General features: G+C 40.7%; 3 protein-coding genes across 14 annotated transcripts; 1 reads left to right on the top strand and 2 right to left on the bottom strand.

Annotated features, from left to right (window-relative positions):
* Positions 1 to 91: 91 nt before the first annotated feature.
* Positions 92 to 10,218, top strand: FBXW2 (F-box and WD repeat domain containing 2). Of its 8 annotated transcripts, none has more exons than XM_069771514.1 (8): positions 92 to 412; positions 687 to 779; positions 2,057 to 2,474; positions 4,597 to 4,791; positions 5,596 to 5,729; positions 6,363 to 6,449; positions 7,087 to 7,256; positions 8,715 to 10,218. In XM_069771514.1, exons 3-8 carry the CDS (start codon positions 2,372 to 2,374, stop codon positions 9,001 to 9,003), a joined length of 978 nt encoding a protein of 325 aa, XP_069627615.1. In that variant the 5' UTR covers positions 92 to 412; positions 687 to 779; positions 2,057 to 2,371; the 3' UTR covers positions 9,004 to 10,218. The 8 variants fall into 8 exon arrangements, with proteins under 8 accessions (XP_069627615.1, XP_069627609.1, XP_069627613.1 ...); XM_069771508.1 differs by having other exon boundaries at positions 1,965 to 2,474; XM_069771512.1 differs by having other exon boundaries at positions 92 to 507.
* A 3,530-nt stretch (positions 10,219 to 13,748) lies between these two features.
* LOC104323449 (uncharacterized) lies at positions 13,749 to 21,972 on the bottom strand. Of its 5 annotated transcripts, XM_069771517.1 has the most exons (5): positions 21,052 to 21,972; positions 20,029 to 20,106; positions 18,205 to 18,787; positions 15,803 to 15,889; positions 13,749 to 15,643 (listed from the first exon to the last, which is right to left on the bottom strand). In XM_069771517.1, exon 5 carries the CDS (start codon positions 15,641 to 15,643, stop codon positions 14,288 to 14,290), a length of 1,356 nt encoding a protein of 451 aa, XP_069627618.1. In that variant the 5' UTR covers positions 15,803 to 15,889; positions 18,205 to 18,787; positions 20,029 to 20,106; positions 21,052 to 21,972; the 3' UTR covers positions 13,749 to 14,287. The 5 variants fall into 5 exon arrangements, with proteins under 5 accessions (XP_069627618.1, XP_069627617.1, XP_069627620.1 ...); XM_069771516.1 differs by having other exon boundaries at positions 20,029 to 21,972; XM_069771519.1 differs by having other exon boundaries at positions 18,205 to 18,258; positions 20,029 to 21,972.
* Positions 21,973 to 22,833: 861 nt separating this feature from the next.
* LOC104324869 (beta-1,4-galactosyltransferase galt-1-like) lies at positions 22,834 to 25,093 on the bottom strand. The gene has a single exon (XM_009929267.2). It carries the CDS (start codon positions 24,462 to 24,464, stop codon positions 23,193 to 23,195), a length of 1,272 nt encoding a protein of 423 aa, XP_009927569.2. The 5' UTR covers positions 24,465 to 25,093; the 3' UTR covers positions 22,834 to 23,192.
* Positions 25,094 to 25,325: the final 232 nt, after the last annotated feature.

Here is a 25,325-nt window from a genome sequence, read left to right as displayed (position 1 = left end):
CGGCCGGAAGCGGCTCGAGTGTGGCAGCGGGGCGCGATGACGTCTGGGGAGCGCGCCGGAAGCTGCCTGGCTCCGGAGAGCAGCGGGCTCTGCGGAGCGCTTTCCCCCCGGGTGCCGGCCGGTTCCCCCGGCGCAGGGGCCGCGGCGCGGGGCTCGCCCCGGCCCGCCCCCCTCCCCTCCCCGCGCCGGAGCGTGGCTGAGGCGCCGCGTCCCCGCCCGAGGGCGACCGCCCGCCGCGGGTCGCCCGCAGGTTGCGGTGCGGGCCGCGGAAGCGCTGGGAGCCTTGTCCTGCCGTGGGAGCGATGGCCGCGGGGAAGCCCCAGCCCGTGCCGGGCTCGGGGGGGCCGCGCGAGCGGCGGCGGCTGCTGCTGCTGCGTGCCGAAGGATGCTCCGCGCCCGGCAGCTACCTGAGGTGAGCGCCGCGGGACTCGGGCGAGCGGCGCGGCGGCTGTCGGCGGCAGCGGCGCTGGAAGTCTCCAGTCCTGGCCGCCTTGTTTGCGTGCGGAGGTATATGGGAGTGGGCGGGGGGAGCGGATCGGGCCGGCCGGCCGACGGCTGGAAAAGAGCCTCGCGCGGGCAGCTGCGGGCCGCCGTCTCGGGGCCTCGCGGCAGCCCTCGATTTCAGTGGTAGCGCCCGTATGGAAGACAACAGACGCCTTAGAGCTCGCCTACTTTTTTACTCTTAGGGAGCCCGTTAGAAATTGTTGTTCGTTTCAAAGAGAACACATGCCTGTTAGAACAGCAAATATTTTCGCTACCGTATGTGCTGAGGAAAGCCGGTAAGTGCTGTCAGCAGGAGAAGTTACTGTATGAACTTGTAGCTTGGTAGGAGCAGCTGTTTTTCTGCATTTGACACCCAGTACCTTCTTGTGTGTTTATCAACAATTGCATGCCATGTGCAGCCTTTCATAGTGAAGACTGCTTTTCCATACTACTATGCCATGTTAAGAGGCGTACTCTAAGATCCTATTCTGTGAAGGTAAAATGTCTGTATAGAAATAAACATGTTATTGGCTCCCACTCAGATTCCTCAATTCTTTGGGTTTGGGAGCTTCCATCAATTAAATTCAGCCGGGTGTCTAATGAATTGAATTGGATCTTCCAGAGGAAATAAATAATTATGGGGTTTTAACTGTTTGCCCGACATTTATCTCGTTAATCACTTGTCCAGGCTTATTGTAGGAACTTGAGATGCCGCAGGATAGTATAAATGCATACAGATCACGTAGTTCAGGAGGTTACAGTATTTCAAACCTTCAGTTTTACAGTTAATTCTTTTCATTGGAAATAAACTGAGAAAATAGGAAAAAAACCCAGGAATTTAAAAAAAAAAAAAAAAGCGTTTAGGTCAAAGCAGTGCAGACATGTCAAAACTGATACTAGACCAGCACAATCTAGTCTTTACACGAGCCAAATAGAAAGACAGCTAACATATCCTTCAACACAATTTTTCAGACATCTCTCTGTAGCTTCTTTTGAAAAAAAATACAGTTACCTGCTTTGCGTTTAAAATAGTTCAGGACCAAGGTATGAATAAGTTCTGTCAGTAACTAGCTTATAATTCTGCTTATATGCTTTGGTTTCTTCCCTTTATCAGTATAATCCATGAGTAAACTGTAAGAGTGTTTATTTGCTATAATAGGTTTAAAACTTAAACTAACCCTTACCTTATTGGATTCAGAATTTGAAAGTGTTAACCTAGAACAAGAAGGATGTTAACATTCATATGAATGCTAACATTCACTAGCTCCATCCAATTCACTTCTAAGTCTGATGTGGGACAAATGATAGTTCAAAGTGCATGCAAATGCTTAGTCCTAACCTAATGACTATTTTAAAATGCATTTGGTCACTTTAGTCTATGTTTTAACATGCCATTTGGAATACTGATGTACCAGTAATAAAGATGTGATGCTTACCTTGTTTTCTGAACGGAACTAATACAGTATTTTGATGTATCACAGGTAAATTTTTCCATAACCTTATGGAGAAAAAGGACTTTGAAGCATGGCTTGATAACATTTCTGTTACATTTCTTTCTCTGACGGACTTGCAGAAAAATGAAACTCTGGATCACCTGATTAGCTTGAGTGGAGCAGTCCAGCTCAGGCACCTCTCCAATAATCTAGAGATTCTCCTCAAGAGGGACTTCCTCAAACTTCTTCCATTGGAACTTAGTTTTTATCTGTTAAAATGGCTTGATCCTCAGACCTTACTCACATGTTGCCTCGTCTCTAAGCAGTGGAATAAGGTTATAAGTGCCTGTACAGAGGTGTGGCAGACTGCATGTAAGAATTTGGGTTGGCAAATAGATGACTCTGTTCAGGATCCTCTACACTGGAAGAAGGTTTACCTAAAGGCTATTCTAAGGATGAAGCAACTGAAGGACCACGAAGCCTTTGAGACATCCTCTTTAATTGGACACAGTGCCAGAGTATATGCACTTTACTATAAAGATGGACTTCTGTGTACAGGTAGGAAGGACAGAAAACTTGTGAGTCTTACAATTCTTTGTGTGTGCATGTGTGTGTCCCCACCCCACAATTAATGACAATTTGCTTTTCCTTTACCAGACATATTATTTTTGTAGTGCTAATGCAGTTTAAGATGATTCAAAATTACTTTTTTTTCAATTTCTGAAACACCTGGCACACTAATAAACTCATTAGTCACTTTAATAGGAAAACAGGGAGACCAATTTCTTTCTCGGTTAAAAAAACAGTAACAGCAAGTATCATGCTTCAGCTTAGTAAGCCCATTTGAGAAGTACAGATATGTTAATTATCCTCTTAAGAGGATAACTTCCAGTTAAAGGGACCTTGTTTGGGCTATGTGATCACTGCAGTCTCCCAGGGTGTGGCAGGAAAAGTCTGTCTTCTTCCTTGAAACGAGACAATTTCTCTGATACAGTTGGTAAGCACTTTCAGTTCTTAACATAAGTGCTTGTATGAAGACCTGTAAACTAGATTTACCCTTGCTATTAGTCTGACTTGCACATTGTAATGATAATTTCAGCTTCCTTCCTGAAGACTGCAGACTTAAAGATTTCAGTTTGAACTTAAAAATACATCCAGAACAAATATGAAACCTTAAGTATGAAAGAATAGTAACAAAGTTACAATAAACTGCTGTCGGAGCGTATTCCAAGGATTTCCCAATCATTTGAGACGACAATGCTATAGAATAAGTTGGGAATACTGGCTAAGTACTCCCATATTTGTTGGTATGTTAAGATGGTTACTAGAAATCAACTGGACTCTAGCCAGTCTTTCACTTCCCTACTCAGCAGGGAACGTAAATACACAGGAAGCAGCATTGTCAAAACTTTCTGAAAAGTCACACACTTTTGTGCTGAAACCACCAGGAGAAACAACAGGTGTAAGAGTCCGGGGTTTTATTCGGTTCTTCAAGGCCAGCAGTCTGGACTTACTGCTAAGAGTTTAAAAAAAAAAAAAAAAAGAAGAAACAACTTTGGGGAGAGAAACCTGAGAGTGATGTATCATGTAAAACATCCATGAGTCTGTTTCAATAGACACTGTCAATCAGAGGCAGTGCTGGAATCTATGGAAGGTGCTAAAAGGGTATGAGGAAACTTGAAGGCCTAGTAGCTTAATTAACATGAAAACAAGATGCTTTGCTGTAGTGCCGAGACTTAAAACTAGTGCTTATTCCCCATTCAAGCAGCTTGAAAGTACTATTTAATGAGAAAAAGTTCAACATGGGGAAATGCAAAGCCCTGCACCTGAGGAGGAACAACTTCATGGCACCAGTACATGCTGGGGGCCACCGAGCTGGAACGCAGCTTGGCAGAAAAGACCTGGGGGTCCTGGTGGACACCAAGTTGAACATGAGCCACCAACATGCCCTTGCTGCAAAGGTGGCTAATGGTATCCTGGGCTGCTTTAGGAGTGTTGCCAGTAGGTTGAGGGAGGTGATCCTTCCCCTCCACTCAGCAGTGGCGAGGCCACACCTGGAGTACTGTGTCCAGTTCTGGGCTTCTCAGTACAAGAGAGATGTGGACACACTGGAGAGTCCAGCGAAGGGCCATGAAGATGATGAAGGGACTGGAGCATCTCTCATATGAGGAAAGGCTGAGAGACCTGGGACTTTTTATCCCAGAGAGGGCTCAGGGAGGATCTTATCAATGTATGTAAATATCTGAATTGAGGATGCAAAGAAGATGGAGCCAATGTAAATATCTGAATTGAGGATGCAAAGAAGATGGAGCCAGGCTCTTCTCAGTGGTGCCCAGTGTCGGGACAAGAGGCAGTGGACACAAACTGAAACACAGGAGGTTCCCTCTAAAACACTTTTCCACTGTGAGAGTGATTGAGCACAGGTTGCCCAGCGAGATTGTAGAACGTCCATCCTTGGACATATTCAAAAGCCATCTGGTCATGGTCCTGAGCAAATGGCTCTAGGTGGTTCTGCTTGAGTAGGGGGGTTGGAAGAGTTGCCCTCCAGAGTCCTTTCCAACCATAACCACTCTGTGGTTCCATGAAAATACTATATTTAAGACAAACATGGAAGATGAGTATAGGAGTGGAAATATTATTTACTCTTTGTTTCCAATTACCCTGTTCTTTTATATTCTAGGATCAGATGACTTGTCTGCAAAACTGTGGGATGTAAGCACAGGTCAGTGCATATATGGTATCCAGACACACACTTGTGCTGCAGTGAAGTTTGATGAACAAAAGCTTGTAACAGGATCTTTTGATAACACAGTAGCCTGTTGGGAATGGAGCTCTGGGGCAAAGACACAGCATTTTAGAGGACATACTGGGGCAGGTATGTTGAACTTTTCAATTTGTAATTTCACCAGTCAAGTAACATACATCATGATCAAACAAATTATAATTTAAGTTAGCTCTTTGCACAATAGCTTTTTCTTTTTTTAGGCCCTCTCCCACGTCACCTTTTGGGGTGGGGCGGAAACCAGCCAGAACAGATCTAGATGTGTCTGCCCTTGAATAATGCCAAAGCTTAGCCATGTAGTGTTTTGCAGTTGCATGAAAATAATACTAAATGCCATGGTTATTCAGTACTTTCAAGTCTACCAAAAAGATGCAAACCCTAGGTAGCAGGGAGCAGCACATGGCAATAGCAGTTCTTTATATCCCCAGACTGGAGGTGGGCTTCCTGCAAAGGAATAGGACCTGGGAATCCGTATTTGCATTTTCCTCATAATTAACTTCTCTGTCCTCTACTGCAAAATACCCTCAACTCAGCTGTAGGTCTGTTCCCCTGTGAGTAATGAGATATATCAAGTGTAGTAATCCTGCTGGAATTGACTTACTACAACTCTTAAAATAGGAACTAGCTTAAGTTACGCTTTGCCATAATCCAACCATAAAGGAACTACTGATGTACGTGCTCTTAATTTGGACAAAAATCAGTAATTCTGCAGTGTAAGCTTAGGAATCCAGAGCAACAATTCACATACACAGGTCAAGAACAACAGTTAAAGCTGTAGTAGCATACGAATTTAGAGGCTACTAAATTCATATAGAGGCTACTAGTTAGTGTCTCACTTACAGAAAAACGCGTGCATAGAGACTGGTATTCCTTATTTAGTACCCTCTTTGCTTGTAGTTTTTAGTGTGGATTACAATGATGAACTTGATATTCTGGTCAGTGGCTCTGCAGACTTCACTGTGAAAGTATGGGCCTTATCAACAGGAACGTGCCTGAATACCCTTACTGGACACACAGAATGGGTCACTAAGGTGGGAATATTGATTTTTAATTAATCTTGCAAAACACTTACTTGCAATAAGTTTGTAACATGTTCTAAATTTCTGTTTCCTAATCCTAACCCTGTACCTAGGTATAGAATCTGAAGAACATCAGGAAATACTGCAAAATAATATTTCAGCAGAAAAAATACTTAAAGAAGCTATAGTTAAACCTTTCAGACCATTGAAGATATTTCTATTCCAAAGCAGCTGGAATAATATTAGGAATCAGTGTTTGATTCAAAGACTGAATAAAAACAATGGTTCTGAAAGCAAGCTACTTTAAAAATTATGTAGAAAAACTGATGGTCTGATAACCAAAATCTGAGTATGAAAAGAGTTCTGAAGTCAAGAAACAGTATTTTTCTTCCAAGTATTTCAGAACTTGGAAGGTGGGGGGGTAATTCTAGAGGTGAAGTACGTATGTTCGCTTATTAATGCAGTAAGTTGTCACTAGTAGGAACAAGAGAAGTGTATACTGTAGTTTCCCTTCAGTTACTAAAAGTATTTGTATTGCCTTTATACAAGAGTACAGTATACACATTGTCAATGAAGTGAAAAATGCAAATGAAAGTTTGGTTATTTAGCAGCATCAACATAAATCATTACATCCTTCAATTACAGGTAGTTTTGCAGAAGTGCAAAGTCAAGTCTCTTATGCATAGTCCTGGGGATTATATTCTTCTAAGTGCAGATAAGTATGAAATCAAGGTATGTACCGTATATCATTATGTATATCATTTTGATACCCAGGGAAATAAAATGCTTGAGTGCTTCACTGAAGTTTACGAATAATAGATGACTTTATTTTCTCCCATATTGCCTGCTTGTAAAGTTGCGTACAAGACATGCAACTCTTCGGAAGCTAACTTTTCGATGCTTTTCTTCATGTTTAGATTTAAATGATAGCTCTACATGAATGGTAATGCAAAAAGTAAGTGCTTTCAGTGCATGCCTAATGTGCTAACTTGACAGGGAACCACTTAACTGCAAGTACTGTTACTCTTGGGGACTTTTGGGCTGGAGAGTGCTGTAAATAGTTTGTGGCTGTGGAAGTGCTTCATAACTGAAATGTCGTTACATTTCTGTCCAACTGGATAGTTAATTTTTTTGCCATTCTGTAAAGCACCCATTTTCACTGGGATTTTTTAGGCTAGAAACAACACATACTGCAAAAATACTGTAAGACAAGTCACTTACAGAATTGATGTTCCTACCTAAAGGAGATAAATATTTCTGAAAAAACATGCACACATTTACCCGATGCTTAAAGAGAGACTGTGAGGCTATTTGTGTAACGGTTTATAATGTGAATGTTTTATGGTCTTAAACTGTGTTTTAATTGTAGATTTGGCCTATTGGAAGGGAAATAAACTGCAAGTGCTTAAAAACACTGTCCGTTTCTGAAGATCGCAGCATCTCCCTACAGCCCAGACTGCACTTTGATGGTAAATACATAGTGTGCAGTTCAGCCCTAGGATTATACCAGTGGGACTTTGCCAGCTATGATATTCTCAGGTAAGTGTTTCAGTTTAAGACTTAGTCTTCTTTAAATAAGTAAGAAGTAGAACATACTGGTTTTAATAACTTACTTTAGATGTAGGCCAAAAGAATCTAGATAAAAATTCTGTAAACATCTTACTTTACACATATTGCCCAGGTTTAATTCTAATTTATGATCTGTTAATATGAATCATTTGATTGCTGTTTTGGTTTCTGGCCACAGGCTAGTCCTCTTTCATATTTTCATTCCATAAGCTCAACAGTTCCAATATAGACTTAAATCAGACTGCAGTGCTGTAGTTGTGAATGTGAAACGGTAGTGACTAGAAGTTAATGTTGCTGTGGAGACTGCTCTACAGAGAACCAGGCAGCCATTTCTGTGGGTCCTTTCATGGGAAAACAAATTTAAAAGACTCTTTTTCCTTATAGCACTACTGATCTGTCATTCTTAATAACGCTGTGGAGTGATAGTGAAGTTTATCAGACTACAGTAAGGGATCAAACAGGATGGCATTCTGTTTCTGTAAAAAGAACGAGGCTGTATCTGTCAGAAATGGTGGCATCTAAGATTGTAACTTATTAAAGAAAAAAATTGCATTTTAGAACTGTTAGCAGACTCTAAATTGAAATGGCCTGAATATTTGTACAGTATCTATCTACCATAGGAAGATCTACTCCAAGGGAAGTGCTTCTTATCAGAAAGAATAACTGAGTAATTTCACCTCTTAGTTTACCCTGCAGATTTTCATCTCCATACATTTTTGTGCCTCAGTTCTGTGCTTTATGTAATGCTATTATCAAATGCTCAGTCAGTTGTGGAAAACTTACTCTCTTCAATTTCTGTTTCAAGTTTTATTTATTGAGGCAAAAATATCCTAAAGGTGTAGGGGAACTAACAAATACTTTTATTTCTCCCCAAGATGAAAATGTGTAACTTATGCTAAATATCAGTAAAACAGCATTCTGTTAAGGACCAATCTTGAATGATTTATCTTGCTTTCTTATCACAAGAAGGCATTTCTGTGTTTTATTTCCAGCTTTTAAAAGAGTGGTCAAAATAATAATAACAGGTTTTACCTCTTAATTTAAAGATATTGAGCCATGAAATCCCTATGGAAATTTACTGTAAAACACAAGTACATTTGCTCTTTTGTGTGTATCTGGAAACAAGACTTTTTTTTTTTTTTTTTTTTTCCCCTTGTGCTGTGCAGAATCCCTTTCAAACCCTAACTTTTACTTAGGTCAGAAGGGTCTGTCCTGAATGCACAAAGCCAGAACTGAGACCACAGGCCTGACTGCAGCTAAGTGTTCAGTTGCTTAATTTGAAGAATTTGCATCCAATTCTTTCTAAATCCTTTCAGAATGATGAGTTTAGACACTTACTTTCTATAGACACATAAGGATATGTTTTAGTAATGCAGGTTCATGCCTACATCGTGACAGAGTTTGTAACAATGCTGTCTTGTCTTCTAGGGTTATCAAACCTCCTGACTTCTCAAATGTGTCCTTGCTGGGCTTTGGAGAGATATTTGCTCTACTGTTTGATAACAGATACCTGTATATAATGGACTTGAGGACAGAAAAACTGATAAGCCGCTGGCCTCTTCCAGAGTATAGGAAGTCAAAGAGAGGCTCAAGCTTTTTGGCTGGTGAAATGTCTTGGTTAAATGGACTAAATGGCCAAAATGATATGGGCTTGGTTTTTGCCACCAGTATGCCGGACCATAGTATCCATTTGGTGTTATGGAAAGAACATGGCTGAAAAGCTCACATATGCAGGATCTTCAGGAATATATGGACTATCGGCAGTGTGTCCATAAAATGAGACTTTGCATGAACCAAAGTTGCACACCTAATGGTATCATCATGCAATGCACAATCATTTACTTTTATTTGGGCATTTGGGAATGGGTGGTTTTGGACATAATGCAATACAGCATGCCAACAGTATTCACCACAAAATTTTGTCTGTACTCATGTTTAAGCATACGTATTCGGGCTCTGAAGCATAGCTTTTAACATGTAAACCATTCAAATCCACCATCAAGTCTGAAATGAAGTAGTGCTTGACCTGACTTCTGAGCTATTTTTTGTTGTTGAAACAGAAGGTGAAGCTACTATTTCAGAACCATAGGCTTGTATACGTGTAACAGCAAATACTGGTTACAGTGCATGGCTGCTTAACTCAGAAGATAACAAACCCTTTCTATCTCCAGTATCATTCTCTTCAAAATGTTTTTTCCTTCTGATAGCTTTAAATACTTAGCCTTTGAAATAGAAGAATCAAATGAGTCCTTTAACTAGGATCAGATGCTAACAATAATAATTTGTTTAAGTTCGGGAACATGTCAATATGAACTCTCCTCAGCAAGAATGAGCCAACTTTTCATCTAATGGAGCTTGCCGTCACAATTAACCTTAGAGAACCTCTGACAGTATTCATCATATTTGCTGATGGTAACTCAGAATGGCTTGATCAGTGTTTTATTTATAGTCCGCATCTCCTGTAGTTTGTGTGAGAACATAACTTAGTTCACAGGTAGGCAGAAGTGTAATGAATAGGAAGATGATGTTCAATCTCTACAGCAAGAGTCACTCTCTTACATTAAATGATGTCTACCAGCCATTCACTTTTTCCAAAAGTTGCAGTTAATATAATCATGCACTTCAAGTAGTTGATACATCTAGATTTGGAAAGCAGGGGCAAATAACAGTGAGACTGCCACATCTTGGGCGGGGGCGTGGAAAAAGTATCCAAAGTCTGAAGAAAAGTATAGGACTAGAAAAAGGTCTTTCGCTTTCATCATCATAGGAGACCCGATGTACACGAGTTAACTATTGACTAGCAAATACCTATCCACATACTTTTGTGGTATTTGACTTGTACTTAAAAGCTGTATTGATGACATCACATGCTTTAGAAACGCTTTAGGTTGGTTTCCCCTCCTCCCTTACAATAAAATCTCCCCTTAATGTCTTTTTTTTTTTTTTTTTTTTTTTACACAACTTGAAAACATGGGTTTTCATGAAGATTGGCTCATGTCCTTGAAAAGATAAAATGGCCTACCATTGCTACAGTTAGTATGATTTTTTTTTCTTCCCACTATCCAAGGAGACCTAATTTCATACTTAGTACTGAACAAAAGCCAAGGTTCCCAAATATATGCAGTATGAATTACACCAATGGAAGGGCAGTTTTCATACGCAAGAATCAGTATTTGAGTGACGCAGTAGGAACTGCATGAAGTCACAGTTGGAGTGCTATCTCTTGAATACAAGGCTAGAGTCTTAAGTACTCAGTTTTCCACCTGTATTCACACAAACTTACTTTGAAAAGGTGTTTGTAGTCAAGGATTTTATCAACTGGAAGCCAAATTCACTGTGCTCGATTCAAATCATGCTGACTGGGGCACAAATGATGCTCTCAGAGCTTTTGTTGTCTCAGTCAAAAGTGAAGGAAGCTTACGTGAAACAGAAATCTTTCAATAACTTGTCTTGAAACCCAGTTTTCATCATTCTTAATGTGGGAGTAACTATACTGTGTATGGTGTGTGCAGTGACCCAGCTTACTCTAAAGGAGCCACATGATGATGGGCCAGCTATAAAACGTTGCATTAGCTTTGAAAGATTACTTCACAGCAGGAGTTTAGACAGGAACATGCCAGAAATGTCCTCATACCCAGAACGGTGAAGTATGGGGTGAATATTTGGACTGCAAGACAAGTAGAAAATGGGCTGGCCTGCCAAGCTCGAAGAGTGGTTATCACTGGTAACCAGTTAATAGAAGTGTTCTTCAGGGGCTAGAATTGGTTAACTACTTTATTAGTGACCTTTATGATGCAGAGTCCACTCTCAGCAAGTTCCCAACAATACTAATTTGGAGGGGAAGGGGAAACCATGGGAAGGGGAAGCAGTCAATATGCGAAACAACAGTGAATGCTATTCTGAGGGTCCTCAACAAACCGGACAAGTGGGCTGACAGAAATCTCATGAAGTTTAACCAAAGCAAATGCACCACCCTGCACCTGAGACACAATCACCCTACACAACAGACAGGTTGGAGCCAACTAGATGGAAAGCAGCTTTACAGGAAAGGACCTGGGAATGCTGTTGCACAGCAAATTGAACAGGATTCTACAATATGCCCTTGTGACAAAGGCGGCCAACTCTATACTGCACTGTATTAACAGGTACATAACTAGGAGTTCAAGGGAAGAGATTCTTCACCCCTGTTCTGTGCTCAAGGCCACACTGAGTCCAATGTTGAGTTCACCAGCACAAAACAGACTGACCCACTGGAGCAAGTCCCGTGAGAGGCCATAGAGAGGGACAGGGAGGTGGAGCACAAGATGTCTGAGAAACTGAGAGCTGAGTTCAGTCTTCCAGAGAGAATGGTGGGGAAGGGAAGGTGGTGGCGAGCATGGGGTGAGGAGGCACTGCTGCTGTCTCCAGCTACCTCATAAGAAGGTGTATAGAGAAGACAAAGTAAGTCAGACTCATCTCAGCATCATGCAGCAGGACAAGGGCCAATGGTCACACGTTGCAAGAAGAGAAATTCCAACTAGCTCTTCTCTGCTGTGAGGGTAGTTTAAGACTGGAACAAGTTGCCCAGAGAGACTGTGCGTCCAGCTTACCTAAACAAAGTCCTGAGCATGTCATGCGACCTTACCCTGCTTTGAGCAGGGAGCTGGACTTCCAGATGCCCCTTCTAAACTATATGAGGCTAAAATTCTAAATGGACCTCTTGCCAAGCAAGATAGTACCACTGCAGCAGGCACCTTTGATGTTAATATAGCTGCCAGAGTTTGTTGATACAGACTTTGGGAGATGTTGCTGCCACTGTGAAGCAAGTACCACAGTTTGTTAAAAGCTGCAGAGTGGTGGTTGGAAAAGGATTCTGCCACAAGTATTTCACAAGTTGCAGAAAATTTTAAACAAATTAAGAACTGTAAATTTTCCTTTTCTGCATTTTTCCCGGAGTATGCAAGCAGAACAGCATGATAAGAAGTACCCAATACACACTACACTGCTCTTCTACCCTTTTAGTTTTATAAATGAAGTTTTAGGCTGTTACATAGCAGGTGATTATTATTATAAACACAATTAGCAAACAGTTATTTACGGACTGTCTCTTGAAGACTTCCAAATAAAAGTTCCACCTGGACACTTACTAGCTAATGATGCTAATCCACTAATGACAGAGCTCCATGTGCCACCACAAAACAGATGAAGGAATGAAAACATGACACTGGTGTAGAAATTACAAAAAGCATACCTGCTCTCAAACATACACATCTGTCATACACCAAAGTGTCAGACTATCAGTGCCCCCAGATATCACTTCATAGGAAGGTTCTAACACATTGGCACATCAGTACAATGGACATAGCTTTGGGGGCTTAACAAACAGAAAAAATATGACTGAAATTGTGAAACTACAGTGACCAAATGTTTTTTTGTTTGCTTTGCTTTCCATCTGACCCTTCAGCAGAAGTGAACAACTACTTCGCGGTATTTTTAGATAAAGGTTGGAAAAGACACAGCTTCTGTACTGTTACACCTACCTAAGGAAGCAACATAATTCGACTTACCCATCACATAAAGGACTAAAATCCACCTGATGTCTAATTTTTGTGAATGAAGAAACAGTTTGTTATGAGGCATCAAGGTTCGAGAGAAAAAAATCTATTATGGATCATAAGTAGTTGTTTGTTCATCCATCCATCCTTCCATCTGGAAATAGCCTTCTTTTCAGTTCACAATAGCCTCTTTTTCTTCAACATCAATCTGTATCCCTTACCTCTGGTTAAAGCTTTCCAACACAACTCAGTATCTACCACTTAAGTAATTCAGAACAGCTGTGGGTAACAAAAGAGGCATCACCCTTCTTCTTAAACTTACATGTCTCAAAAAAACAGCTGAACAGTCATTTAGATCAGCAAAACTCCAACAGCTGTTTAGTGTTACAATACATCACCACTTTAACAAACACTATTTCCAAGAATATAAGGGGTTCATTTTTTTACAGTTGAAACTGCTAGATTTTGCTCAATTATTTTCACAATCTATTTGTTTACCTTTTACTCAACATGGTACATACAAATTTTGTACTCAGTGACATACAAACTGCAAGAATTAAGCAACGTTACCTTTGATATTAATGACTGTAGTTGTATTTTTTGTACATAGGTTGAAAACTTTTGCATTAGCTGAATCAGTTGAGAAGTACCGATATTCTTTTTTTAATTGAAACCAAAGTCATTTTACATCTTCCAGAAGTAATACCATCTGCATTGATCCTTGGTGTCATTAAATGACTCATGGCTCTGCTACAAATTCCCATTTCCCTTAAGAAGAAATACCTCTAACAAGTGACAGTTCAGTGCTACAGGTGGTGTGTCTTCTCATCCTGCATCTGTGATTATAATGAGTTACAGTGTTAAAGACAATGCAGCTCTTCATTTGGGAGATGCTGTCCCAAGCCATCTTTTAACAGGCACCACTAAGCACAGCTGTATTTTTTTATCCACCAAGCACTTCAGAGATACAAATAACCAAAAATTAATTCACTCCTTCTTCAGGTAGTTTACAGGTTCATTGTACTAGCTAAAACCTATATAAAGATGGGAAAAGAAAAAGAGAGCTGGAAATCGGTATATTAACTTTCTAATATCTGCATGGTCACTTCCTAGGCCTTGAATAATGACCTTTCATAGTTATAGGCATATAAAAGAGCTATCTGTCTTCTCACTATACCTCAGCTCTCATGTCTTACAAAGTTGCAGTAAAGACTTTATCTGAGGAACCCAATTCTTAACCAGCACTCGATCACTGTGGACTCTTACAAGGTACCTCGATTCAGTTCACAAATCAAATGCATTTACCTTTGTACGGGACATAAAAAGGCTGTTGTCCTAAATCTCTGTAAGATGTAGGCTTCATGTCGAAGCGATTTTAATATGATCTTTAAATTATACCCTCTGCCTCCCCACCATACGAGTAGCTCTCTGCTTTCCCTCCTTCTAACCGAGGTTTCACTTTTGAGCTTACAGTATGGTTTGATATAGCACCTTGTTAACATTCATGATTAATGATAAGTTATATCTCCACAGTGTTGTATCCCTGATGAGGGATTCTCTGGGAAGGCTTCCTTGAAGGGGCACCCGACAGTGATAAATGAGGGCAACATCCATGGGAACGTTCACACTGTTGCCATAAGCGCGTAGAACAGAGTGGACTGAAGTCTGAATCACCTTTCGCGGATCAATTATCATTTTCCTGGGATTGATTACATTTTTCCTGTCGGGCTCTCTGTGAACATGCTGTAATATGTTAACACCCGGCACAGTATTCCAGGATGAAATGTTGAACGCATGAGTAGATATGGTTTCTGGGAAGATATGGTTCTCAAAGAGGAAAATGCCAGTCCCCGGGTTTTGCTCCTGAAGACTGCTCATCATTGTCATCCAGTCTGGGTGCTTAAGGGGAAGAATTATTTCATCAGCATCAATAAGAACCACAAACTTGCTCCTCTGCATGTTACGGTATATACAGTCATTTAAAGCTGTGATTTGTCCATAGTAGCCAATGTGTGTTCCATCTTGCATGAAATGCCATTTAGAAGAAACCTTGAGGTGTGAGTTTATTGGCCAGGGAATTATCTCTACAGTTCCTTCTTCCATATAAAACTTCAAGACTTTCTCCATCAGATGGCTGCAGTTGTTCTTATAGATCACCACTTTCTGTACCCCAAGAATCTTGTACATTTCCATACTCTGTATAAACTGCAAGACATTGTTGTAATTTCCAAACATGGCAGAGATGCATACAGTGAAGTCAACAGAAAAGGTCTCAGCTTTGCGGTTTTTAATTTCAAACCTTGGCAGCTGGTCAGTATTTCCAGGTGGAGACTGATGAATCGATACATGTGTTGGCTCACAGTTTTTGGGTTCCAAACAAACTATATCTGCTGCACCGTAAGGGAATCCAAATCTATCTGAGTGGACATCAATTTTTGCTTTTGATGCATACATCTTTCCATCGGGCTGACAGCAGAACCAGCAGTATAGTTGTTTTACATCTTCATGGTGAACAATCCCAATCACACGAGTGATTTTGCTTTCTCTGTCATCAAAGTATGGGGATATAATAAAAGTTCTGTTATCTTTTAATGCTGTTATTGTGCTATTGGTAATCTTCCCTCTACATCTGCTACCTTCTTGAATTATTTTTGGCAGGTGAGAAAGTCTCTGTAACTGAAGATAAGAAAGTGTGACTATTGAAGTTAGAGTAATAACGCACACAGCAGCAGCCAAGTAAGATTTTTTCCCACCACACAACATTCTGAATGTATCTAAACGTGGATGCAAATTTCTTTGTCCTTGCACTTTATGCTGCTGCATCTGCAGAAAAGAAAATATGTAGTATAAGATAATATTGAGTCATGATCATTGCTCAAGAATTTCACAGACACTGTGGGGGGCAAATCTCTATCACTGTGCACTGACTTAATCAGAGACTTAGCTGCTGTGTTTTTATGAAAAATCAATCACAGAAGACACCTTTAATGGGATGGATGATGCAGTATGTGACACCCTGAATGCCTCTGTATGTCAGACGTGTGGAACAGCTTCTGTACATGGCGGGTTCTGTGAGAGAATATGATAGAGGTCTATATACAGGAGAACAAGGAGCCATTATTCGTTATTTTCTATAATCCAAGTTTCAGAACATCCAATTAATAATTAAGCAGTAATTTTTAAAGCAAAACAAAAGCTTTTTTTTTTCCCCACACAGTGTATGTGTAAATTGTACACACAAAAAAACTCAACTGGACCTCCCACAGACAAGTTAGGGGCAGATATATAAATTAAATGCATAGAGAATTAATCAAGTTCATAAAAAACATGGCAGTTGGGGATTGCTCATGATGGTCCAGATACAATCTCAAAAGTCTAAATAAATTCCCTAACTTGCAGTTCACCACAGATGAGACAATACATACAGAGGAAGGTCAATTCATACAATTCAGCAGAAGACAGGTGAAATCTATGCAGGTATAAAACTTATTCTCAGCTATCAGCTCTACCCTACTTAGCACCGTACAAGGCAGGGCTTGCAAGGGAAAGTCGCCTCATTTATGCTTGCTAGAGATCTGGGCCTCCTCACACTGCATTAATGCTGGCTCAGCTCCTGGCATGGTCTGGGGGTCAGGTCTTAAAACTCTTGCTGCTGCAGGACCAGACAGGCATCCTTGTGTACCTGGATGGCCAAAGTCTTTAGCAGCACTCACATGCTAGCAAGTGTTAATGCCTGACAGGGAGTTCATGGCATTCCCAAGCAGTAATTTCTGCAAATGTTGCTCAGATTAAAGTTTCCTCTACAAATTCATCTTCAGGCATCCAGATGTGATCCGTAACAGTAAGGTGACAGCAAGTCTCTTTGAAGGCCTGCTTGCACCACAGAGATTCTTGGAAGAAGAGTGCCCCAGATTAATCAAATTCATATTAGATCAGAAAGCTGGACTGGTAGAAGAGAGTATCCCCGACTGCCAGCAAGAAGCGTGGGTTAAAATGCCAAGATGGAATAAACTGACTCTATTGCGCAAGCCAGCTGCTGAGAAAAAAACCCATACCAATAAAAGACCCGGATTTCTAGGTATATATTTTCTAGCTAAAATAGGTAGCAATGTCATATGTGTAGCAGATATTGGAAAAGTCTCATATTTCTTGTCCTTTCATTTCTTTCCCAAGACTCTTAAAATCACTTGCTTAAGTATTTAGCAATCTAAGTATCTTCAGAGAGTATGCACATGTTAAATATCTAAAAATATTTTTCCAAAGCATATTACTCAGTCTATTCTAAAATAATAATTAAACCCAATATTTCATACTTTTTTTTTTTTTTTTTTTGCATTTCACACATTGGATAAAGCTATTTTGAGAGCCTTTATCTTGATACTGTTTTGTGATAGAACAGAAAACTAGCATTTTCAAAAAGAAAGAAAGATACAAAACTAGAAAGAACCTAAAACCATAGCTTTGATCCAAATATCATACTCAGCAGCTTCATAACTTTGGAAGTGCCTAAATTCACTGGCAACTTCACTGCTTGGCTTGAAAAATTCCCCTAGGGTCCAGTTTTCTGCTTAAACACAATAGTTTCCAGCCAGTAAAATCTAGCTTCTGAATACAGCAATCTAGCTTCTGAACCTCAACTGAGTTTAGGCAAAAAATAATTGCCCACGCCTTCAGAGTAATGTGCAATATTTTCACAATTGCTCTTTCCTGAAAAAGCAAAGCAAGGAGAACTATGGTCACAACACACCGCTTAAAATACCCCATTTGCCAAGGCTGATACAATTTATAGCAGCCTTTCCTAGCTACCAAGAAATTGCTTTACAGACCACAACAGTCGTACGGCACCAGAAATCTCACTACATCACACTAGGCGCAAAGCAGAACAGCAGCAGCAGATAGCACTGACTCTTCTGTCTCTGAAATTGAGAGTCGCCCCTAGGAGTCCTTACAATTTAGAGCAGAACTGCAAATACATGATAAGAGCCTGCTACTGTCATGCAACTTTCTGCTGGAGATTTGTGACTGAGAACAACTCAAATTTTGTAAGTCTTTTTATTAATGAATCTGAAGTCAGACAAAAAGTTTCCCCTGAGCATTCTTATTCCCAGGTTGTTATATATTTTAGCATTCTTACAACATAGAGTAGGTCACATTTAACATTTTTTCCTCAGTCTTACCTATTTATGACTTAAAATATTATTCAGTCTTATAGAATAAATAGCTTTTCCTAAAGAAGTATCAAAACATGTCAAGAGTAAATAATACAATGAATTTATTACCTGTTATTTCTTCTGCTTTTGCTAGCTATAAATAATGAACAACAATAAAAAAGTATGTCTTTTCAACTGTGTTTTGAACAGTAACCATCAGAAAGGAAAAAGTACCTTTTAAAGCAGACAGCTGAGTGAAGTTCCGTTCAGTCCTCCATTTATTTTTTGCTAAGGTATAATATACAAGGTCTTTATTCTAACCAGATAAAAACTTAAATATTTTTAAGATAAATTGCAAGAACTGTTCAATACAGAACAGTACTGAGGAAAATGCTGGTGTGATATCTAAGACACTTGCCAACACATTTTATTTCAGATGGCTGGTGTTCTTTAAGGTCGGTAACAGCAGCCACACCTACCAGAAAAACAAGTTTTCCTTCTCTTGAGCAAAGCATACAGTTGCCTCCCAAGACCTTAATCTAAATTACAAACTTGAGTGTGGAGCTGTTGAAGCAAATCAAACCTAGGCACTTAGGTCATTTTTTTAAGCCTACTTAAGTTTCCTTCTGGAAATTAATCTTGCATGTTAATATATCTGCAGTTCACACACATACTTAGAGAGAACTAGAAAAATATACTGTATATCTGTGTTTCTTGGGCAATAATTTTTTCAATAACATACTACAGGCCTAATTAAAATAGGTAAATACAGATTCTGATGAGGAACTGTAAGAGCGATCTGAAACAACAGGAGGTTCTAGAAGCAGAGAAAAAGAGCAAAATATAGAACTCAAGACACACCAGAACACAGAATCTTAAATAAAAGAAATATGTAATTATTTGAGGAGTGGAATTCATGGTTTTCCCAACATGTGACTCATTAATTTTGATCCCCTGAAATTAACAGCACAGATACGTAGTCAGAAAATATGTAAGTCAGATTAATTAGGAACATTACATTTATATTTCCTCACTATAGACAGTACTTGGCAAATTTTAACTTCAAATATATGCTTCCAGCATATTTAAAAGAGTTCATTTTATAAAAACAGTAACAACAACAATAATTCATTCTGGTTTTGTGTCTTTTAATTACAATTACTATGCAAATAGAACATGATACAATTTATGCAGATTTGGTTTAATACTAAATTTAGCTAATGGTATCAATGGCTACTTTGCACCAGTTTGTTCTTTTTCAGTATTCCCCTTAATAGTAAAGAGCCCTTCTTCCTCTCTATTGCATTTATTGAGTGCAGTCATATCACCTCCTAGTCTTCACAGTTGCTACTTTTTCATTAAACAAGACAGGCTGTTCTAATACCATCTCATAAGAAACACTCTTCCTTGACAGTTGCATCTGTGCAGTTGGCCTAGTTTCAATTAATCTATAGCACAGGAGACCAGAAATCTCTGTTGCTTGTCCATTTGTACCTGACAGTGATAAGCCTTCATCATTGTTGGAAATTTTCTTTCTTAACATATGCTAGGATTACATTTTTTGCAGATGCATCACATTGCACAGACACATCTGAGCTTGTCATCAGCCAAAGATTAATACATCTACCCAGTCTTTCAGCCAAGTGCTGTTACACAATGTGTTTTCTTCTGCAGCAAGGTCATAATAAAGAGCTCTTGCCCCAGTTAGAATCATAGAATCATTGAATGGTTTGGGTTGGACAGGACTTTTAAAGATCATCTCCTTCCAACCCCCCCCGCCGTAGGTAGGGACATCTTTCACTAGATCAGGTTGCTTAAATTAATCACATTTCTCCGTATTTCTTTTGTCATAGTCCTTCTAAAATCTACTCTAAAACCTTGTATGTGATCAAGATTGCACTTACAAACTTGCATATACTTAAGTAATCTTTTTTTCCCTTCCTAAACCAAGCAACTGCTCATGCTTTCTTTTGCCACATTGTACCACTATGTCCGTCTTCTTAGAATTTTGGAATGGGAATTATTCATTATCACCTTCCAACTGGAATGTTTTTTTACCTTTGCTGTACAACTTCTATTTTCAGACCTTCTTTTCCGTCATCCTTCTTTAACCCTCCACCATTAGCATTGTCCTTCCTAAAGGGTGGAACAAAGTGCTAATTTAGTTCAAGAGCCATTCCTAGGTCATTATTAATCTCCCCCACATGTTCTCTGCATTGTGGCCTTCCTTTGTAATTTGTTTTCTTTGCACTGAGACAGCTGAAGACCTTCTATGCTGCTCAATTCAGTATCTTTGCAATGTCTACATGGAGTTTAATTTTTTATAACTCGGCTTGTTACTATATCTCCCGATCTAGGGTGAGGATAAGGGGCAATTGACGAGAGATGATTGCAAAGTTTCAGTCACTAATATGCAGTACTAGATTCAGTAGTATAGGAACAATAAACAGCCTAATCTCTGGTTTATCCAGGGTCTAACTAAAAAGCCGCCACTAATAGCCTTATTAATTTATTATTTTTGGAAAAAGTTATTCCCTATCCTCTGCTTTATGGTGTTCCCCAAAAGTAACAACACAAACCACTGGTGCTTAAATAAAAATAAAAATTCCAAAGACTAACAATCATTTACCATCTTTACCTATATCGTCTGTTGCTAATCTTTTGATAGCTTATCTTTTTCAGAAAGACTCTTTGAAACATCAATGTTCTTCCTCTCTTGTATGTTCTGAAGTCAGCAGCATATTGTTTGAAGGATTAAACTGAGGGCAGTATTATTCCACTATTCACAAAATATTGCTCTAAAAAAAATTAAGCTGGCCATTTCTATTCTAAATACAAAGAAGGTAAACCAGACCAATATACAGTGTTGCTGTATACTTAATTTGTGCCATTAGAACTGACACACACGTCCCTGTACACTAAACTTCTCTGTTATAATCTGCTGTACGTTCCTAAGCCCAATTTCTCCTATTGTAAACAATTAGACTTTGTGTCCTTTGAAAAGAAATAGATCAGGCAAAATAAAAAATGCATGACAACATTTAAGATTGTTATTTCACCTTTTTGTCTTTCACACTGTACCTCTTTTAGCTGGGACAGAGTTAATTTTCTTCATAGTAGCTTGTAGTGTGCTGTGTTTTGGCTTTGTGACCAAAACAGTGTTTAAAACACACTGCTGTTCTAGCTGTTGTTGAACAGTGCTTACACAGCATCAAGGCCTTCTCTGTTTCTCATGCTCCTCCCTGTCCCAGTAGGGCGACACAAGCAGTTTGGAGGGGACACAGCTGGGACTGCTGAACCAAACTGACGAAAGGCCTATTCTATACTGTATGACCCGGTGCTCAGCAATAAAAGCTGGGGGAAGAAGGGGGAGACATGCAGCATCGCGGCACCTGTCTTCCCGAGTCACCGTTAGACATGATGAAGCCCTGCTTTCCTGGAAATGGCTAAAACCCTGCCTGCTGGTGGGAAGGAACGAATAAACGCCTCATTTTGCTTTGCATGCACACACAGCTTTGCTTCACCTCTTAAATTGCCATTGTTTACTCACTTCTGCCCTTCTGCTTCTCTTCCCCATCCCACTGCAGGGGGTGGAGGGGCTGGGGGTGCTGGTGCTCAGCAGCCTACCAGGGTCAACCCAAGCACACACCGAAACCACTCTTTGGAGGACTTACGCATTCTTTAGATCCAAAATTAAACTCCAGGCTTGGAGTGTATTCAGGCGGAGACTTCAAAAAACTGGGCTGTAGGATTAATGTATACCTTTAACTTACCATGCAGTGGTTAGCACCAGTACCGAAAAATAACGCTACGGCTGACCACCATTTTATTTGCTATTTCCTGAGCGGGAATAAAATCCCGAGCCCGTCGAGCCTCTTCTGCCCGTGATGCCGTTACAGGATCCCGAGCCGGAGCCGCAGCCCGACACCCCCCTCGGCCCCAGCAGCCCGGCAGACGAAGATGCCAACAGCGCGCCCGCCCCCCGCCTCCCCCCGCTCCACCGCCCTCTGCGTTCGCCGTTCCCTGCCCGCCGCTCTCCCGGAGCGCGCGGCCGCGGCCCTCCCCGCCGCACCGCCCGCGCCTCCGCCCGCGCCTCCGCCGAACCGCGGCCGCTCCCGCCGCCGTCGCAGGTTCCCCCGGGGCCTGCGTCGGGGAGGCCCCGCGCAAGACCGCGAGGTGGGGCGACGCGGCGGCCGGGCCCGCGACGGGCCCGCCGGTCTGCCCGGGCGGGCCAGCAGAGCCACCCCGCCCCTGAGCCGGACGCCGGCTGCTCCGGGAGCGCCGTTTCCCCGGGTCCCCGCGGCGTGCCCCGCGGAGACCCTCCCGTTCGCGACATCCCGGGAGCGAGCAGCGCAGACGAGTGCAGACGAGAGAGCAGGGCAGTAGTGCTGTGCCTGGCGGTAGGAGGTCTCTTGACTCAACCCCAGCGTTTGGATGCCCGCTCATCTGATTACCTTGTGCAAGATGGAGAAACACAAGCCGTTATATTGGCAAAATGCAAATCAAATTTCTTTTTAAGTAAAGGGAGGTTTAATAATGACATAATGATAAAATCCAGTCGTTTACGCCAGTACTTTTACTTTTTAGAGACAGCAACTGCTAGTCGAATCATTCCGACAACAAAATGCCATGTTGGCATTCGTACAAGTCCTGTGGTGGGATTTTTTTCTGGTGCTGAAGGCCATAAATGATAGACCTTTGCTCCAGAGAGTAACAGATGACCATAAATATACAAAGCAGTGATTGCTGGGGAGAACATAGCATTAAACGCCTGTTGCAACACCTTTAAAGTTCATTACTGCACTTAAAATTGTAGCTCCAACAGTTAACTTCCAGAACCAAAGATGTGTAATGTATCTCCAAAGGGATGTATCCCTGATAAGAGGTATGTCATACCAACTGACTGCAAGAACATATAAAAACGACGTCATTGGGGTCTTGTGCAAACATCTCTAGAAGTGGACAGAGGCCTCAACCACTCTTCTGGGATCAGTTTTTTTCAGTTTTGAAACTCTCTTCCCTGGATACCTCGATTCAGTTCACAAATCAAATGCATTTACCTTTGTACGGGACATAAAAGGGCTGTTGTCCTAAATCTCTGTAAGATGTAGGCTTCATGTCGAAGCGATTTTAATATGATCTTTAAATTATACCCTCTGCCTCCCCACCATACGAGTAGCTCTCTGCTTTCCCTCCTTCTAACCGAGGTTTCACTTTTGAGCTTACAGTATGGTTTGATATAGCACCTTGTTAACATTCATGATTAATGATAAGTTATATCTCCACAGTGTTGTATCCCTGATGAGGGATTCTCTGGGAAGGCTTCCTTGAAGGGGCACCCGACAGTGATAAATGAGGGCAACATCCATGGGAACGTTCACACTGTTGCCATAAGCGCGTAGAACAGAGTGGACTGAAGTCTGAATCACCTTTCGCGGATCAATTATCATTTTCCTGGGATTGATTACATTTTTCCTGTCGGGCTCTCTGTGAACATGCTGTAATATGTTAACACCCGGCACAGTATTCCAGGATGAAATGTTGAACGCATGAGTAGATATGGTTTCTGGGAAGATATGGTTCTCAAAGAGGAAAATGCCAGTCCCCGGGTTTTGCTCCTGAAGACTGCTCATCATTGTCATCCAGTCTGGGTGCTTAAGGGGAAGAATTATTTCATCAGCATCAATAAGAACCACAAACTTGCTCCTCTGCATGTTACGGTATATACAGTCATTTAAAGCTGTGATTTGTCCATAGTAGCCAATGTGTGTTCCATCTTGCATGAAATGCCATTTAGAAGAAACCTTGAGGTGTGAGTTTATTGGCCAGGGAATTATCTCTACAGTTCCTTCTTCCATATAAAACTTCAAGACTTTCTCCATCAGATGGCTGCAGTTGTTCTTATAGATCACCACTTTCTGTACCCCAAGAATCTTGTACATTTCCATACTCTGTATAAACTGCAAGACATTGTTGTAATTTCCAAACATGGCAGAGATGCATACAGTGAAGTCAACAGAAAAGGTCTCAGCTTTGCGGTTTTTAATTTCAAACCTTGGCAGCTGGTCAGTATTTCCAGGTGGAGACTGATGAATCGATACATGTGTTGGCTCACAGTTTTTGAGTTCCAAACAAACTATATCTGCTGCACCGTAAGGGAATCCAAATCTATCTGAGTGGACATCAATTTTTGCTTTTGATGCATACATCTTTCCATCGGGCTGACAGCAGAACCAGCAGTATAGTTGTTTTACATCTTCATGGTGAACAATCCCAATCACACGAGTGATTTTGCTTTCTCTGTCATCAAAGTATGGGGATATAATAAAAGTTCTGTTATCTTTTAATGCTGTTATTACATTTTGAGCACGTTTTCCCCTACAAAGCTGACCTGCTGTACTGGCATTTCTTGCCTGGGGGAAGATTTTTCTAGTTGTATTATTCCGTAGCTGAGCTTTCCAGGAGCAGATTAAAAAGCTTCCAAAATAATACATGCAACAACAGCACAAATATGCTTTTTTCCACAGTGTATCATTGCTGAATTTCACAGTTTGGAACTTAACAAACCTTTACACTCAGTCTGCTATTCACTTCCTCTAAAACAAAACACACAAAAAGCACACTTTCAGTGATTTGCCAAAAAGAATTAATGTTTTGCATTGAACTGTATTCTCTTAAATGCAATAGTTACTGTTTTGATACTTCAAACTTTAGTGTGAAGACCTGACTTTTCATACAGGATTGGAAAAAATTGAGAGATTCTCTTACACCTCCTCATTCTGGACTTTATTATGTTTTACTCTACAGCTGGGCCCAGTGCAACAGTGTCAGCTCTTGGTATACGGTAATGGTAATATAGTGTAATTTTATCACTTTGAGGCCTGGAAGAAATTTCATGTCAGTGAAAACCCACATTCTTTACCTTCTGGTATTCTGAGAAGCTTGTAAAATGATAGTGTTACCCTTTCCCCTCTTCTTCCTAAAAAAGTTGCTGTGAACACAAATTCAAACTGCATTCTTTTTTGTATTGGGTAGGAGTAATCCTGTCACAGTCTCTCAGTGTCCTGATTCCCATGTCACAAAGAAAATGTTTTCAGAGCAGAGTGTGTTTTCAGAGCCTAGTAGGATCCTATGGTATTCAACATTATCTAGGAAAAGCGGTTTGAAAAGGATTACCTTTTCACTTGTTCAGGTGGCTGAGACTACCTTAAATGTAAACTACTTTTGCCACTAAAGATGCCAAGTCTCAGACCAGTTCTAAATCGGCAGTTGATTTCAGTAGGACTTTTGTGACCCTTCACTGGGACCAGATGCACTACTGAACTTATTAACCTTGCCATGGAAACTTCAAGTTC

The sequence above is a fragment of the Haliaeetus albicilla genome, chromosome 26, assembly GCF_947461875.1.
Source record: "Haliaeetus albicilla chromosome 26, bHalAlb1.1, whole genome shotgun sequence".
In the NCBI taxonomy this organism is placed as follows: domain Eukaryota; kingdom Metazoa; phylum Chordata; class Aves; order Accipitriformes; family Accipitridae; genus Haliaeetus; species Haliaeetus albicilla.
The sequence above is the reverse complement of the archived record's forward strand: the minus strand, read 5'-3'. Positions and strand labels throughout refer to the sequence as shown.